The following is a 19,122-nucleotide window of genomic DNA, read 5'->3' on the forward strand; positions in this document are numbered from 1 at the left end:
TCTGGTGGGTTGCAACCCAAAAATGGACCGCATATCTGTTATAGCAGGGTTATAGAGAGAATGCTAAATACAAATAATAAAATAATACTTAGGGAATAGCAGGCTTTTCAAAACAGAGGAGAATACAAATTTTGAAAAAATTAATTAAAAAAAAAAGAGTGTACCTTCATAAATAGTCAATACATCATTAATCCTTCTTCCAAAACGTGATCTGTCTTATGCTGATTTACTATGGTAAGCCCAGTGCCCAAAATAATTTTTTTGCCACACCTGCCAATGGGCAGTGAAAAAAATTTCTGGCCAAAAATATTTTTTACCAGCCATGTCACAAAAACAGGCAGTTATGACACCGAATTGTTAAATACTAGTGAAAATTCACTATCCTCTTATTCCAATTTCAAATTGAGAATTGGAACCACATCCAAAACTACTAGCTTAACAAATATAAATGGAATAGCCTATATTTTTAAAGACAAGAAAACAGTCAGTAATAAAATAAGAACAATCAAATTACACAAGCATAGCACAAAAAAAATACAATTCAACAAAGATACAAATGAAAAAATAAACAGGCAGGTCTTATAGTTTTCAGGCACCACAATTAACCCTCTATATCTTCATATCCTTTTTTAAGTTATTTTCCCTTTGTTGTTTGATTAACATTAAAACTCATACAGTAGCAGGATAATTAGGATGCTGTCACTTTAAGAAGGAATGCCCACACGGATCATGCATTTTGTAAGCCTGACAAGCCAGACCCACATCAAGATGTTTGGTCTGGAAACTCACCATTGACAGCTCAATCCGAGGGGCGGGATAAATGGCTGTCTTTCAAACTCCCTCTGCACGCGATAGGATAGCGCTACAACCAACCAGAGCAACGAAGGTGAAGCAGAGCTCGTTGATAGATTAATCTTTTCGCCGTATCCGGTCGGCAAAACTCGAACACATCTTCTTTTCTCAGAGCTTAACTCCAAGTCTTCCAGAGTCGCGGTCAAAGCTGATTCGAAAGACCGCCGTTCGCCAGTTTCTGTGTTTACTAAGCACGCAAACGCAACTCGGCCGTCATCATTATGTTAAGCCCCGCCCACCAACTCTATACACGATGTGATTGGCCCGGCAAGAGTTTGCCGTTTACAGCTCAGAAGGGTATTGAGAGTTGCTAGACGACACTTGCGGCAGATTAGATTTACTGCCGCTAGGGTGCGTCTAGATTTCTAGGCTAGCATTTTGTTTTACGCTCACTTAAAGGGTTAGTTCATCCAAATATTAAATTGATGTCATTAATGACTCACCCTAACGTCATGACGTTTTATTGAACAGATAAAATGCCATATGTATCTTTCTCACAGAGTTGATTGTAAAGCATTATCTATTGTGAAGGGTCCTTATGGTTGTTGTAACCTGTGCTGGAGTTTATTTTCAAGGACGTACCTACTGTGTCTATTAATGGGTAAAGCTACAGTCATGTTTTCAGCTAGTCAGCTTGAGATCCTTTCCATCGAAACTGGTTATATCTCTTAAGTCTAGTAGTTATGTTTTATGAGCAGTATGATGAGCATATTCATCTTTATAAGTACTAATAAATAGCCAATATCCTAGTAATATGCATACTAATAAGCAACTAGTTAATAGTGGGAATTGAACCATAAACTAAAATATTATTTTAATATTTTTTAAAGATGCTGACAGGACACATCAACATAAATGCACACATATTACAGAGCCTTCACAAGCATGCAAGCCTGGCTTACCATCAGGTGAAAGAATTAACATCGACATCTGTTGGTAGACTGTGGAAAGACATTCTCTCTGGTCTCTGTCACTTGAGCCCCATTTAAAAAACAAAACAAAATACAACAAAGCAAAATATAACAATATTATTGTATTAGTGATATTGTAATGAGTAGAATTGAAGGACACTATTCTGAACAAAGCCAAGTGCACTTTGAGAGTCAATTACGGATTAAATTTAATTTTTTGTAATAAATAATGTTTGGAGTATGTTTTTCTTCCTGAACTAAAAGCCATAAATTACTGATTATCAAATTGTAAAGTAATCCTAATGAATGCAAAGAAGTGTCTTTCCGTCACTAAATTCTGTGTCATGCAATGAATTGTTCTTGAAGTGAGTTGGCGGCGCAATAATGCCTAAACCCGTGAGTGCCAAGGACAGTCTGCACTCCTCAGCCTCGGCTGGTGTGATTTACTGAGATAGATCATTAGGTTTGTCACAGGTAAATTATAGCTTAATCAAAAGATTAATGTGCTTTCTCCATTAAGACTTCATAAAGAATGGGTTTAAACATGAAACCTAATTAATTTAGTTTTTTTTTTAAATTACAAAATTGATGTACATGATTTGTAGATGAATCTCCAGTAATACTTCTGGAGAGAGCTATCCATTGACATTCCCATTCCTGTTTACTACAATAAAAAATGTTTTGTTATAATGCACAGATGAGTGATGGAAAAAAACAGTTATCCAGTTAGTATTGATTGTGAGAAGTGGGTCTCAGTGCATCAACGGCAAACAGGATTAAGGGTTTAATGGGGACTCGTGTGTTTCCTGGGTCACCTGATTATTTACAGCAGCACAGCCTCGACTGACATCAGCTGTTAATGTCCTCAGTCAGATCAATCAGGCGTGAAGTATTTAAAGAATGTACATATAATGAGTCAATCCTAAAGATTACAAACTTGATTTAATGCATGTAAATAGTTCTGTAGAAAAAATCTAGATTTGTAATTTTTTTTTGTTGTTGTCACATTTCACATTTATTTGATTGATGTCTAGTTGTGCCTTTTACTATTTACTTTCTTTTGCTTAATTTTTTTTTTTTTTTAATGGATCAGTTGGACAGGATAATGAGCTTTTCTTTTACTATACAAAAAGTATCCCAGGAATCAAGTTATTTAGTAGAAAAATATAATTTATGTTTATTCATTTAGTAAATTGGATGCACTATGTAAAATAATTTCAGTAAAATATCCAAAAACCACTAGGCCAGTGTTATACTGTATATTTTGTTCAACTGAGTCCTTACAATATCCCAAATGTTTCCAAATATTTGTAAATCGTGAGAAAATTGCTATTTTAACCAATGAACCGGGACATCTAGGGAGTCGCCTGTCAATTGTGTTATATCTGCATTACCCTTGGTTTCCGAATGCACAGAGTAACGTCATAACATAATTTTCAACACTCCGATGTATCTTATATGATGAACAGAGCTGCGTTACCTCATACTCATGGAAAAGCGGAAATGTCTCCGGCGACTGTGGCATAATCAAAATCCCGCTGCTCGCGAGGCGTGTGTCGTTCATCTCATTAACAATCGCTCCAGCGGCCTTGCTCAGCTCCTCAACACTCGGTCCTGCTCTGCTTCACTACAGAAACATTAATAATCACATCCATCAACATGATTTTCTGTCATATTCTTTTCTCACCGGCTGTGAGGTGAAGACAGCATGTCCCAAGATTCTGCGCTCAAACTTACCGTCATCAAACTACGCCTTTGTTTTGAATAGGCGACCTCTAGCAGACAAAAAAAATTACATCATGCACATTTAACTCATCACAAAGCGTTCACATTGGCATTTTGAATGCAGAACCCAGGGATATGCTCACAACCTATGCATTCATATTTCATTCGAACCACACAAGAGTTAGTTTGGACCTTCTTTTGCTTCATTATTTTGGACTTTCTTTCTTTTTCAAATGAACCAAGCGAACTGGACTTCAGAGTAAGGTCTAACACAACACAATAGAAACTACCAGTCATACAAATCTACGCTGATCCTTGGGGTTTAACATGGAGTTGGCCCACCCTTTGCAGCTATAACAGCTTCAACTTTTCTGTAAAGCCTTCCACAAGGTTTAGCAACAAGAACAGGAAGGGGCCATTTCCAAACTGTTCCCACAAAGTTGGGATATGAAATGATGCAAACATGTCTTGTTATGCTGACGCATTAAGAGTTTATTTTACTGAAACTAAGGGGCCAAGCCCAACTCCTGGGAAAAAGCCCACACCGTAATCCCCCCTTCACCAAACTTTACACTTGTAGAACACGTCTCCACTGCTCTAGAGTCCAGTGGCAGTGTGCTTTACATAATTGCATCCCATGCTTTGCATTCCAATTGGTGCTGTAAGGCTTGGTTGAGCTGCTTGGTCATGTAAACTCATTCCCTGAAGCTCTCTAGCCAATGTTCTTGAGCTAATCTGAAGGCCACATGAAGTTTGGAGGTCTGTATTTATTGACTCGAAAGTGACTTTCGCACTTTCGAAGGCGACTTTGCACCTCAGCATGTGCTGACCCCGCTCTGTGATTTTACGTGGCCTACCACTTTGTGACTGAGTTGCTGTTGTTCCCAATGGCCTCCACTTTGTTATAATACCACTAACAGTTGACCATGTGATATTTAGTAGTGAGGAAATTTCATGAATGGACTTTATGGATTGAACAACATATCAAAGTACCCCGCTTGAGTTCACTGAGCTCCTGAGAGCGACCCATTCTTCACAAATGTTTGTAGAAGCGTCTGCATGACTTGTGCTTGATTTTATACACCTGTGGCCATAGAAGTGATTGTAAAACCTGAATTCAATGATTTGGAGGGGTGTCACAATACTTTTTCCAATATAGTGTATGTTCGTATGTCATACGAAGCAGCACTCGGCATTCTTAAAATGCAGTGTAAATACAGTTTATACTTACTCCATGAACAAGGAAAACAACGATAGGTGGACCTTTACGCTACAGAGTTGTTTGAAGTTGTTGAATGTTGTGCTTAAATGACGTCACTGTCGACCAGCTTACATTACTTCAGAGTTACTACTGGCGGTCCGGATGAAATCAGGAAAAGGGCCCTATTGGGGGAAATGTAGTTCTTGGGGGACCTATAACATTAGTTCATATAACCACCCGGAGCAAAAGCCCCTTAATAGAGTTAGTGTGAGACTTCCCATCGTTCAAATCCCTTCTCTGTCTTACAGAACCTACTTTGGACTCTTCTAATAGAATTAAACTCAGACGTCTCTGACTGTGCGATCCTGGTTTAGCTGACCTCTGTTGGGCTATCTGTGCCACATCCATTGACGCACACAGATGCTGGGCTAATTTAGGGATTTAGAACGTGTCATGAGGCCGGGACGGTGCAAGCATTATAAAGGAAGGAACGGATCAAACGGCAGCCTTCATGAATGGACGTGTGTCTCAGTGGAGCCTGAAACTTGACTGATACAAAACCTGTTATGTTCAGCTCAAGCCTGTGAAGCTACTTCAACTTCTGTACCTTCAACTCTCCCGAAGAAGAGCCGAGTCGGGAATCATGGAATCTGTGTCGCACACGTTACCTCGCGCAGAAGGATCCGTTCCACGGAGAGCCATAAAGGTCCCGGTTCGTGGGGCCTCCTCACATTTTGTGGGCTCCACTATTGTCATCCTCTCCTCTTACGCTGTAGCGACACTGGCTATGAACTGTGGGAAAAAAATCCAGGATCAGCGAATGGGCACTTTAAAAAACTAAAGCAACAACAGTTATGTGGGACTCAAGAGCACTTTAGCTCTAATGGCTCATAATGCAATTGCCTTATAACTCTGTAAACTCAGTTCATGCGTATGAGCCGGTGTTAAGAGGGTCTGCAGGCTCTGTCGGTGCTACTGAAGAAAATGAACAACTAATGGAGCTGATATTACCATCCTGTTGTAAGTTAAAGCCACGGGACAACATGAACGGATTTAGGACGGCATCCGAGGACGAAGCATCGCTCCTGTGGATGGTCAGCGGGGAAAAGCAACAACATGTTTCCCTAAATAATTTCACAGTTTTATTGTTTTTTTATCTGAATGTAACATCTGGAGACATCCATTACCAAAGAATCCATAAAGTTAATGTTTTATTTGCAAGTTAGAAAATAAAATAATTTAATGTCTTTATTTTTGTCTGCCCTTGTTATTTTAGAATTATTTATATACTAACATTATATTTTATTGTATATAATGCTATTGTAGTATTTATTTAATACTTTGAATTAGCTTTTATTTTTATACTTTCAGTTTTCAAATTAAATTTTAGTTTTGAGTGTTGTTATGTGCTTTTGATAATTGTATTCTTTAATATTTTGCTTTATTTTGATTACAGGTTTAGTATTTTAACTTTTTCATTTTAGTTTTTATTTCACATGTTCAGTTGTATTTAAGTCTTTCTTCCAATATTTATATTTTATTTTAGCTTTCAATATACCGTACTTTTAATAGAATTAGTTAACAATAACAATGGTGATACACATTTAATTAATCAGTGATTGTGTGTTCAAAATATCTTATTAATTGAATGCCTCATTAAAAGAGTGTACCCTCAATGAATAAAGTTAGAGAACAGAGGCATCCGGTCTTTTTGATCTTATTTAACAGAGGTTTAGAATAGAATAGAATAGAATAGAATAGAATAGAATAGAATAGAATAGAATAGAATAGAATAGAATAGAATAGAATAGAATAGAATCAAGGTTTTCAGCCTAAGGGTCAGTGATGGTATAATATAATTCCGACATTAACTACACTGTAAAAAAAATATATGTTCAATAAGTTATGATAACATATGTTTTTACATTGTTTTAACTCATCAAAATAAGTTAAGAAATGTTCAACTTTTTTATTAGTTAAGATGTAACTCATTTTTTAAAGTCAGTTTAACATAATTTAAGTTAAAAAATAACTTAAACATCCAAGTCGATTGTACGGCAAAAGTTCAAAATTTGTCTTTTTTTTTTACAGTGTAGAAGATGTGACCTGACGTGGCATAAATAATAGATTAGAGCAAATGAAAGGAAATGCAGGTTGGCGGTTGCTATTGGTCTAATTACATGAAAGGTCCACACAGCCTATAATGAACACACTGTTATTATTGGATTAAATGCAAACCTGTAAAGACTAAAGTAGAATAGACTAGAACATAAAAGATTATAGTATCAAATGACCATATAGACAAAAGCAGATAGCCTATTTGCCACATGTATGCAACAATGTAGTGTTTATTATATTGTTAAATTATTGTTTTATTTTTATAGTTTTTCCTTTTAATGTATTAATACAGTCTGTACTAATGTAGTCTGTGTTATTCTAATAATAAACATATATTTTGTAATGTTAATGTGCTGATATAGGCCTACCGCATATTTGTATTTTATTCGTGTGCATTATTTGTATTATTATACCAGCAGGTGATTTACATTTATCATCACATTTTATCATCTTGTCTACCTTCATCTGATGGATTATTGAAGGCAGCATAGGCGTATCCTTCGCTGCTTTTGATATCCCACAATCCTGTGCTTTCTGTTTCAGTGAAGCTAACTAACCCTGCGTCTCAATCAGCTCCCTAGTTCACTAGTCAGGGCACTGATCAGGACATAAGTCAATGGGCTGACTCCCTGATCAGTGCCCTGACAACTGAACTAGAGGGCTGACTGAGACGCACCCTAATAAGTAAACAAATGTGGCCTCTGAAAGCTGCGCTTTGTGGTCAGTCGCAGTTTGTTGTCATTACTAGCCAGAAATCACTATTGTAGTAATTAAATATTAAATTAAAAATATAAAAATCAGTTCAAGTAATTTTCCTGATAAGGGAGCGAGCCAACAAGTCACAATATGGATCTGGAAAAAAATTGGACGCGGCCCATGTTATTGTTCCCGGCCTAACCGTGATATTTCCAGGCCGACAGGTGGCAGTATCGCGTCTGCTTTGTGTTCTGTATGCCGCACTACAGCCAGCAAAGAGCAGGACGTTGTGAACCACTCCGGGAAAATAACACGACCTAAACAACGGTGTCCTGGACAAATTCGACTTTTTACATGATGACTGTTGAGTGAACACTAGACGAGCTCTTATCGGCTCCTCTCACGGACAAATCGACCTGTTTTACGCGGATACGGTGTCATCATCCGGAGCCGGTTACAGTTGTGTCAGTCACCGATGAGAAGAGTGAAGTGAGTGTGTGGTTCTGGTCCTCAGGGATGTGTCATGGCATCGGTTCGGGTGGCAGTGCGGGTCCGGCCCATGAACAGACGGTGAGTGGGTGTTAAACACACACATAAACTAATAAACTAACACGTCATAAACATGTCCGCGTGAACAGCTGCCGAGTGAAATACCTGGCAGTAGTAAAGCACAAATATTAAACCTGCCTAAGAATTACTATTTATTATTTGAGTCATTCTATATTTAGGGTAACTTACATTTCATGTCAGGCGAAAGTCAGGAAATCAGTGTTATTTTTTTAGTCAATAATATTTGCTCTTAATGTGCTAAATTAATTGTTTGGCAAGGTTTAGTTCTAATTACTGTTTAAATATGTTAATTAAAATAAACTTTTGATTCATTATTTTGTCAACTGTGAACATTACAGACAAATACTGTGTCATAAATCCACAGTATGCTGAATTTAGTATTATTCACCAACCATTTTCAGAGATATCTCTATCTATTTTTCTGACAGTGTAGTTCACACATTTAAAATATTTTTGAAATAAAAACCAAGCATAACACAGAAAAGTAAAACAGTTGACAGAGGAGTAACACCGTTGACAGGACACTAGAAGGCAAAGAGAACACTCTTTAAAATTATAGCTTTCTTTTTATTCATCAAATTTAAGTACAAGCAATTAATTATTTTAATATTGAATTGCCAACATTAGCCCTATTCGGACGGTAATTGTTTCTCATGGGGTCGTAAGGTATTTTCCTCATTTACAGGGGCTAGTCTGTGATTTTATTGTCGTCAGAATCCAAAATGTCAGTGTTTTTCTCCCACCATGCGTGAAAATCCCCGGCTGAATTACCTACAGTTTTTTGACAAATATCAAGGTTAAATGAAATATGATTTTATACGTATTATTACAAGCACATGCCATTTTTACAGCAGACGGTAATAGACTGACCACGCGGTAGCGTTCCCAGGTGTGGAGGATCACATAACTTCGCTCCTCCACCGGGAATAAATCACCATCCGAATGCATGAGTTTTATTACTGAGGTGGCAAACAAATGTATTTTTACGGACGTCCTGAGACATGAGAAACAATTACCGTCTGAATAGGGCTATTGTCAACCATGTGAATCCTTGTCAACTGTTACAGTTGATGGGTAACAGTTGACAGGTAACACAGGTGACATTTTGGCCATTTTAGGGCCTTGTGCAAACTGCTGGCCTTGGACTAGTTAGTAGTTGACCTTGATTAACTTATGTTTTTAAATTATTTCCCTACACATTTAAAAATATAAATATCCCCAGAACATGTTGATAACACAGTTCAACGGTCAATTAATCTACTCTATGTGCAGACAATAATATAGATCATATATTGAAGAGGAGAAGTTATGCATTAGCACACTGTCTTTAAAAGTCCCTCCAAAAAAGGAATGACATCAAGTGTTGTTGGACATGTGACTTTAGAACAAACCATTGGTGATTTATAGTTTTTTTATAAGGAATAACACAGTTGACACTGATTTCTCGGACATACACAAAATGGATGATTTAATGGATGGACTGCATTTATATAATACTTTTAACAGACCCATAGCCATCCAAAGCGCTTTACATCTTGCCTCACATTCACCCATTCACTCTCTCATTCGCCGTCGGTGTGTGAATGAAAGAGGGTGAATGTGAGGCAAAATGTAAAGCGCTTTGGATGGCTATGGGTCTGTTAAAGCACTATTTAAATGCAGTCCATTTACCATTTAATGTAGCCTGACATGGTCATACTCAATTCTAGTCAGAATATGAGTCTGAAACTGCTCCATTGGGCTGTGATTATGGGGCGTGTTTCAACCAAACCAGGAAAGACATCAATTGGATAGAGCTACAACCAATCAGAGCAACGAAGCGACGCATCGTCAAATGTCAACAGATCTCAACTGCACTGTGTTGCTAAGTCCGCAATTTTTTCCCCGCGGGTTGCTTTCTATGTCCGCGGGTTGAAGCGACTATTATGTGATATATAGACCCATGAGTGTGAATTTTAGCAGGCAACCTTGCCAAAATAACACACATTTTACCCCCCAAACGCCATTTTTCCCCCGGAGAACCCCCCGAGAAGCTATTGTTTAGGGATAGTAGTTGGCGGGGTTTGTTGTAAAAACTTGGCAACCCTGTCTGCACACGAGCTGAAATCAGGCTGGAAGACACGATCTTTGCCAGTGTTGTAAATAAAATAAAATAATTTAATAATACACAGAGTACTTACCCAACATGATCATCATTTCTGAGAGAAATTGTGAAGTTGAATGCAGATACAAACAAGCTCTCCGTTTAGGATTCGAAAAAAAAAATATCCAAGCCCCTTTGATGAAGTGATGATTACGTTCCTGTTGATCATCTGTCCGTCATCGTCTAAAGCCCGCCCTGATGATTTCATTGGTCCGAACAGTTTCTGTTCGGGGATTATTACTCCTCTATGCCGCAAGGCCAGACCGAACTGCCCGACCTAAACATTTTGTGGGCGGGGCTAAGTTCGGCTGGCATCCAGGCTACATTTAATGTGGATGCATGAGCAAAATATTTTTTAAAGGACCTTCTCATAATTTTATGTTTTCAAATTGTATGCAAATTCATTTTGCACAGCACTAAATTTATTAACGCGCGTTAACGCAGCGCGCATTTTCTGTTTGATCCGTGGCATAGCCCGTAGTTGGAAAAAGTGAAAGCAGCCAGATGCAAAGGATGCAGCAGCAAACATTAACAGAGAAAGAAAATGGTCGACATTAACATTACAATGCGAAAACCAAAAGTGCAGTTATTGCCTACATAAGCTACCATATTTTCTGTTGAACTTTTATTAGACTCCAGGTCTATAAGAAAGAAAAGTGTGTTTTTTCACTGAGCACATTCTCTGGAGTCCGAGCGCGACGCACTGAAGCTCACTCTCACTCATGTCTGAGCCTCTGAGGTAAATCATTTTATTGAACTAAATACATTACAATCGGCTAAAACGAATGCAGAGGTTACTTTTCTGAACAAGCACGCTCCCGAGTCCATGTTACTCACAATGTTCAGGTGAATCGCGGCACAGTTCGGCGCGCACACGCAAAATACCGGCAGTTCAATAGGGAACGCAGATCTCTTAAAGGGGCCACACTATATTCCTACTGGTGGAATACAGGCCTCCTCCAGGTATGGTGTGGTTCTGGTGCGCTCAGGTCCGCATGACAGCTTTCACATTACCAATTTTTCATACGAACTGTGCCCTGCTCCGAATTAAACTGCCAGTGTAAAAACTCCCTTATATTCTTAAAATGAGAGAAATCACTGCTTATTCTTAATTTTTAAATTTGGGCTTAAGAGACATGAACAATTTCTTTGGTAAACATCTATGACCTTTGATACGTCTAGTCTTCATGGTGTATTATTGATTATTATTGACTAAGTATTGTTTCACTATTAATAAATGTACATTTGCTTAAAGCATGCATATTTGTCTATACCCATGTTGATAAAGTATTAAAAACTTAATTAAAGATACATTTACAATTGCTAAAAATGTGTTTAAATTGCGATTAATCGCGAGTTAACTCATGACAATCATGCGATTAATCGCGATTAAATATTTTCGCCGATTGACAGCCCTAATATATATATATATATAGTGACTCCAACCTCATGTTGATCGCCATAGGCACGTTCAGTGTCAGCATAATGCTGTCTAAATAGGCAGATAGGTGTGATTTGTCAGTGGAGTGTACTTAAGACACGGATAAACATTTTCACATATGGCTTTGTGTCAGAAGAATACTCCATTGTTTATATGAAGGACAGACGGTTATTTTAATTTTCACTTCCTCTGCATCAGTTGTTTTCCTCAAGAACGTCAGGTCCCTTAACAAAAGTACACACACACATTGGTGGAAAACTTCGCCATTTGTCCCATCCATCCAGATCCAGATTCTCGCCTTCAGTGGAAGCTAGAGAGGATGATGAGGGTGCCACAACAAAATCAGGATCTGACTCTCTCGAGTCTGTGGTGTCAGAGGGAAAAGGCAATACATCCTACTGCTCGCTGGAGAAGTCAGGCTGCATAATCATTTCTAAAACTTCGGTACAATTCATGTTGCTCGTCTCACCATCAAATGACCAGCAGGAAGGCATGCAAGTGGTTAAATCCACTTATCTTTTTTTGTTGTTAAGTCTGCCATCAAAAGGCAGCAGGTGTATAAATACATTTACTTTGTTTTGGTTTACTCCATGTAGTTCTGAGAGCTGAGGTGCGTATTTTGATTTTCTCAGACTCTGTGCAAAGGACACACACACACACACACACACACACACACACACACACACACACACACACACACACACACACACACACACACACACACTGATACATATCTTCTTCAAGGTTGGATTTGATTGAGCTCTAGCTCTGTCCAGGAAACTTTCCCAAAACATACTTATTAGATATACTTTCTCAGTATATTACAGACACAGTATATTTCTCGGTAAGAGGTTCAGGCAATATTCTGCATTATTATTCTCTAGTGATTGAAGAAGAAATGTGAAGTAAATCTTTTAACTGAAATAGTCAGTAGGCACAAGCCTGAACGACCCCCAGTGACCTAGGCTCAAAGGATAACCCTGAAATATATACATTTTATATATTTACAAACTTTTATGTTATATGTGATTAACCGTGATTAATCGATTTGACAGCATAATTATGATAATGAATGGAACATTATTATGACATGAAAATATCTCATTCATTTAAAGGGTACTTCAGCGCTGGGAAGATGAATGTGTATTCAAACTGGGTCATTACATTTTTTACATTTGCTGCCTTCTAGACTGAAAAAAGCATGATCATTTGAATGTACTCCCTGGTTTCTACTGATACAAAGTTTAATGCTAAATCGCTGAAGTAACCCTTTAAGTATCTCAATATTAAATTGTAAAGTGTTTATTGTTGGTTAATTTATTATAATTTATAAACTCCTTCATTAACCAGCTTTAATTCAGCTCTTAAATCCTAGTTGTTCTCTCTGGCTTTTGATTAGATTACTAAAGGATTTAAGTATTTTTTTAATTAAAAAAATATATATATTGTATTTATTTTTATATACACACTTTGGTGCAAATCTGTTGCTTTTAAATGTGCTATAGAAATACATTTTGACTTTATTTGACTTGGTGTAATTTCTAGTTAGCTAGGTGTGATTTCACTAGTCTATTTAAAGTCTATTTAAAATAATGAAATTATTCAGATCAAAAGTGAGCCAAATGAAAAATGGCCCAGTTCTCTTTGGTTTTATACTGGCCCTGGCCTTTTCAGCCACTCTTTTTATTAAACTGTTGCTTTCATGATCCCAGACCAAATATTTATTATCATATTTTTATAATAACAACACACAATGATTATATATTATTATTAATAATTATAATATTTAAATTGTAAAGTATTTATAATATTATTGGTTTATACTTGAAGGATACTGATTTTAATGAACGTATTAAAGTAATGTGAACGTAAAGCTATCATTAATGAGAATTATAAATAATCTGTGAAGCTAGACTGTGAATTTGTGGTACTATAATATGCCAATAAACCTGTGCGTGCAGTTATACAGCTCATTCTCTCCCGATCATCTCCTGATCCCAGAGGCGCTGCATCTGTATTGTAGAAGAGCATAAATATGTCTCATATAGCTTTCATTTTATTTCATATTTTGTTCCTGTTTCATTCGGATGGTACAATAGTGTTCAAAAGTTTAACTAAAACGATACTAAGATCTGAAAATCTCTGAAAAAATTTCAAATATTTACTCTTAATTGTTGTGCTGATAATATGATTTGCAATTAAAAACTTTTTTGTCAGCAAAAAAAACCTAGTGGTCCTTATATATTCTGCTTTCCATCTTAAACCGCTCATAAAAGCATCAAGTAGACAATAGACACCTGCTTTGATCTGTTGATTGGTCTAAATTAAATCGCTTTTGAAGATTAAATCGAAAACTTGGAGATTTACACTGTGTGTCAATAATAAATGAAGTGCATAAATATGTTTTATTCATGTATTATTGATTTTTGACCCAGGGAGAAAGACCTGTCTGCCAAATGCATCATCGAAATGGAAGGCAACAAGACCACCATCACCAACTTAAAAGTATGTTGTATTAAGCGACTCTAAATGATTGAGTTCCTCAGAAACGGTCATTTTTAAGGCTTATTGTGTTGTTTTTTATGTCAGATACCAGATGGAGTGACTGGAGACTCTGTAAGAGAGAGAGCAAAGACTTTCACATATGATTTCTCTTACGATTCGTCGGACTGTAAGAACACCAGCTTTGTCTCACAGGAGAAGGTCAGTGGAAAGTGAACGCACTGTCTGCTGAACATTGTATAATTAACTGTTGTTAATTAACTGCAGGCAGGGCTCTAGACTAAGTCACCAGCACCACTAAGTTTGCAGATGGTGTCGCCGAAAGAAAAATGTATCAGTTATTAATTTAATAATAAAATGACTATTGTTTTTGCATGGCTTTGTTTATAAGTGCAGTTACTAATAATATTAACTGTTTGTTTATTGGAAATTTAACAGTGAAGCACTGAGCTTGAATTGATATGCAGATTAAATGAACTTTTATTAACAACAATAAGACCTCATTTTTTTAAGGAAAAATTAAATGTATCATTGTTCTTCTATAGAATCACACTGAACTGACCAACAGCTTCAGTGATAATAAAAGAAGCATTCTTGTTTTCTGAGTAATTCAGTCACAATTGTAATAAACTTTTTTGTTTTTCTTTGTGACTTTGTACTTTTTTGCCACATATTAAAGAGTAAAAATTGCTGGTCAATAAGTGCTCCTATGCTGCCATCTACTAGCTATAGTGATAATTTCATATGTTTAAATAAGTGTTTGTTTTCCACAAGGTGGCCTACACCTTAACATTTTTAGTTTTGCAAAACATCACATTTAAAAAGTAATATTGAAAATGTATAATACTTAGAGCTTTTAAGTGCTGGAAAGAGTGAAACCCTTGAAAAGTGCTTGAATTGTACCCTCAAAAGGCTGTACAATGAATGAATTATTTCTTCCACAATACCATGGGGTGTTACTGCATTAAATCCACGGTGAATGTTTATGATTTGTGGGATGAAACCTCTGAACTTCGTTCATACAAGAATTGTTTCTCCTGGTTTCCACGTTTTCCAGCGCTGTTTAATCTGATATCTGTGTTTTATAACAGAGAATTCAGCATGAACACTAGATCTGACAGTAGCGATGTTATTAATTCTGTGGTGAATTTAAACGCTTCTCACTGGTTCTCCAGCACTGTGTAGTAACGAGTGTGGCACGATCGAGATCGGCCCGTGTATGAGCTTGCGCTGCGCTGTCTATTATTGGTCTGAGCTGATAAATGACCCGTGCAGCACAGCTCAAACAAGTAGCACGGTTCAATTCTGCTTTCATTTCGTTTGACATTTGCTGTTTCTCATATGTAACAGAAAAGGCAACGTGTAAATCGTACCAGCGGGAAAAAGGGTGCAGTCTTGAGAGATGACTGTAAGCAATTAGTCCTGAGGCTGGGAGATCAATATTTATGTTTATAATGTAAAAAAAGAAACCATAAACATAATATGAACCAAACAACTGAATGTAAATAGTAAAATATAGCAACACATAAATTATTGATATAAATGTCTAATATTTTTTTAATTCCTGTTGGTGCCCAGAGCATGAGCTGGACATTGATTTCTTTTTTACTGATAATGCAAACAAATAAAGTTGAATCTGAGTTGTGGATTGACTGAAGCAGACAGTTTGAACTATTAAATCAGAGATGGATGACTTGGATGAAAGCGTCTGCCAGATGCATAAATGTAAATGTAGAAGAGATGTGTCTTACTGCACAAGATCCCAAAACTTTTAATTACACAACTTAATGGTAAATAGACATGTTTCAATTCCTCAATAGATATTCATTTTTTTAACTCCAGCACTAGTCAAAAGAGAACTTTTTAATGAATTTGACCCAGTTTATGCATTATAATATCAGATCTGATTAGGAATTAATCCTCTTAGTGTTTGTGTTCAGAAAGGTTTGTAACTCTGGACTAAATGTGACAACAATCGTGTGTGTTGTGCTGTAGAGTAAAAACTGAACTATTATTCACGGCTTGATTCCCAGATCTTGAATCTTAAAGGAACTGTAAATGCCCAGCTGCCATTAACAGTACAGTTGAGAATATAGCTTGACTTAATGATCAGATTTGAGCTTTTTCCAGGTTAGTTTTGCATTGTTGCATATTTAAAAAGTATGGTAATGTCACAGGCATGATATATGTGTGTTTCAGGTGTTTAAGGATCTAGGCACTGATGTGTTGAAGTCGGCATTTGAAGGATATAACGCCTGCATCTTTGCTTACGGCCAGACTGGATCGGGGAAGTCGCACACTATGATGGGCATCCCCGTAAGCTCTTTTCTTTTTAGGTTTTGTCATTTCAAATATGCTTTACTAAATCTCTCAGGCAGTTGATTTATCACCCTCGACTGCTTCTGTAATGTTGAATATTAGCTCTGAATCATGACTTGCTGTGCCGTAGGGTGACCTCGGGCTGATCCCACGGATCTGTGAAGGATTATTCAGCCGGATTTCAGGAATGACTCGAAGAGATGAAGCCTCTTTCCGTACAGAAGTCAGGTAAGTTGAGTTCAGGAGTCATATGTGAAAATCCTGCTCTGTGCGATAGCTAAAACATGATGGTCAAATGATAGCCATTCTTTACAGACACAGATTAAAGAGGATCTATTATGCCCTTTTACAAAGTCTTGATATTGTTTTTGGGCTCTACTATAATAGTAGTTAAAAAAACACATTATTTGTCACATATTATTCATTGCTGCACCTGCTTCTGTGCTCTGATTGGTTGGCTGGAACAGTGTGTTTTGAGCGTGTTTGGGAAATGTCACGGCACTTTCCATAAGCGCAAATTTCAACACGCAACTAACTCAATAATAGATCATCTTTAAAGGTGATTTGCACAGTTAGGGGGAGCAAACAGAAGTGCATGAATATGACTGTTGTCAAGCAGTCCCCTATGCATTCATTGTTTGAGTCAAATAAACAGTTTGCACTTCCACTTGGTGCCTCTAGTTGCACAGAAATGATAGACTTCACATTGACTACTTTAAAGTGAAGAACAGTTGCAGTTTGCGTACAGAAAACCTGTTCTTACTCTTACATTTTGGTTATGCTGGCAGCTATTTGGAGATTTACAACGAAAGGGTGCGGGACTTGTTAAGGAGAAAATTGGCTAAGACGTATAACCTCAGAGTCAGAGAGCATCCTAAAGAGGGACCCTATGTAGAAGGTAAGACCATGACTTCAAACCTTAACCGGATCTTTGCAAATTGAAGCGTACGCTTAAACATGGTCACAATAGTAATATTTCAGTAGTCAATACCAATGCTAATGAAGTTTTACAATTTCGCATACTGATTTCACAGCAAACATTTATGTTTTATGGATAACATACCTGAGATTTTTTTTTAACATTAATATAATAACACAATCAAAACAATGGCATGTATTGTTTAATTAAGTAAACATTGTTTGAAGAAAATCTGAAATAAATATTGGGAAAATATTGCAATATAAATTACATGAGTGTAAATTGTAACATTAAGTTCATTTTCTGAGAATTTTCTGAACATTTTAAGTAAAAAATAAATAAATTAAATATTAATTTTAAGTAAAAATTCAATCAGTGTTGCACTATCATGTAAATATTGCAATATGTAAAAAAAAGCAAACATTGGGTTAATATTGCAAAATCATGTAAACGTTTAGTGAATATTGCAATATTATGTAGACATTGCATAAACAATAAGTAAATACTACATTATTATCTAAATATTACAATATTATGTAAACATTGAGTAAATGTTGCATTATCATCTAAATATTATTTGAGTAAATATTTATTGCATTTTGTAACGTTGAGTAAATATTACAATATTAAGTAAATATTGAGTACTGCAGTATTGTGTAAATATTGCACATTAAATAGTTAGGTAATATTGCAGTATCATGTAAACATTATGTAAATATTGTAATATTAAGTAAACATTGTGTAAATGTTGCATTATTATTTAAATATTGCATAAACATTAAGTAAATATTGTAATATGTAAATAATATTGTAGAGTAAATGTTACTTTATCATGTATCGAGTAAATACTAATATATTATATCAATATTACAGTATTATGTAAATATTGCATGGATATGGCATATACAATAGTTAGGTCATATCTGGGTAAATATTACAATATTAAGTGAACAGAGTAAATGTTGTATTATCATGCAAATATTGAGTAAGTATTAACTGTTGCAGTATAGTGTAAACATTATTTGAACGTTAAGCATAGCGTATAAATATTATTATTATTATTATATTATATTAAGTAAATAATGCATTCGACGTTGCCTTCAAAGGTGTCTGCATTTCCAGTCGCTGTGAGTTCTTTAAGATGTTTCCTCACTGATTTCAGACCTGTCAAAGCACCTGGTGCAGAACTACAGTGATGTGGAGGAGCTGATGGAGGCGGGAAACATCAACCGTACGACGGCCAGCACCGGCATGAACGACGCCAGTAGCCGCTCGCACGCCATCTTTACAATCAACTTCACACAGGTGACGCCTTACACATGTAACCACACCGGAACCAGTTAAAAAACCCAGCTAAAGAAACAAGATACCTTTTCTAGTAAGCGCTAACCTGACACCGTCATACTAAATTCTAGTCAGAATATGAGTCTGATGCTTCTCCATTGGGCTGTGATTATGGGGTGTTTCAACCAAACCAGGAAAGACAATTGGACAGACCTACAACCAATCAGAGCAACGGAGCGACGCATTACGTTAGTTGTCAAATGTCAACAGAGCTCAACTGCACTGTGTTGCCAAGTGTTGTTTTCCATGTCCACTGGTTAAAGCGACCTCAATTATGTGATATATAGACCCAGGAATGAGAATTTTAGCAGGCAACCTTGCCAAAATAACACACATTTTACCCCCCAAATGCCATTTTTTTCCGGAGAACCCCCCGAGAAG

The 19,122-nt window shown here is 36.6% G+C and overlaps 1 protein-coding gene across 5 annotated transcripts in view; it reads left to right on the forward strand.

The window, feature by feature from the left end:
• Window positions 1-7,757: 7,757 nt before the first annotated feature.
• The window catches only part of kif16ba (kinesin family member 16Ba), a 33,417-nt gene continuing 22,052 nt past the window's right edge, over window positions 7,758-19,122 (forward strand). For all 5 annotated transcript variants that reach the window (XM_067440920.1, XM_067440922.1, XM_067440923.1 and 2 more), the window contains exons 1-7: window positions 7,758-8,073; window positions 14,093-14,162; window positions 14,247-14,360; window positions 16,359-16,475; window positions 16,609-16,706; window positions 17,267-17,376; window positions 18,560-18,702. In XM_067440920.1, coding sequence (XP_067297021.1) covers window positions 8,027-8,073; window positions 14,093-14,162; window positions 14,247-14,360; window positions 16,359-16,475; window positions 16,609-16,706; window positions 17,267-17,376; window positions 18,560-18,702 — 699 coding nt within the window. In that variant the 5' untranslated portion in view covers window positions 7,758-8,026. The remainder of the gene's footprint in view (window positions 8,074-14,092; window positions 14,163-14,246; window positions 14,361-16,358; window positions 16,476-16,608; window positions 16,707-17,266; window positions 17,377-18,559; window positions 18,703-19,122) is intronic.

Source organism: Pseudorasbora parva, chromosome 4 (genome assembly GCF_024679245.1).
Source record: "Pseudorasbora parva isolate DD20220531a chromosome 4, ASM2467924v1, whole genome shotgun sequence".
Taxonomy (NCBI): Eukaryota; Metazoa; Chordata; class Actinopteri; order Cypriniformes; family Gobionidae; genus Pseudorasbora; species Pseudorasbora parva.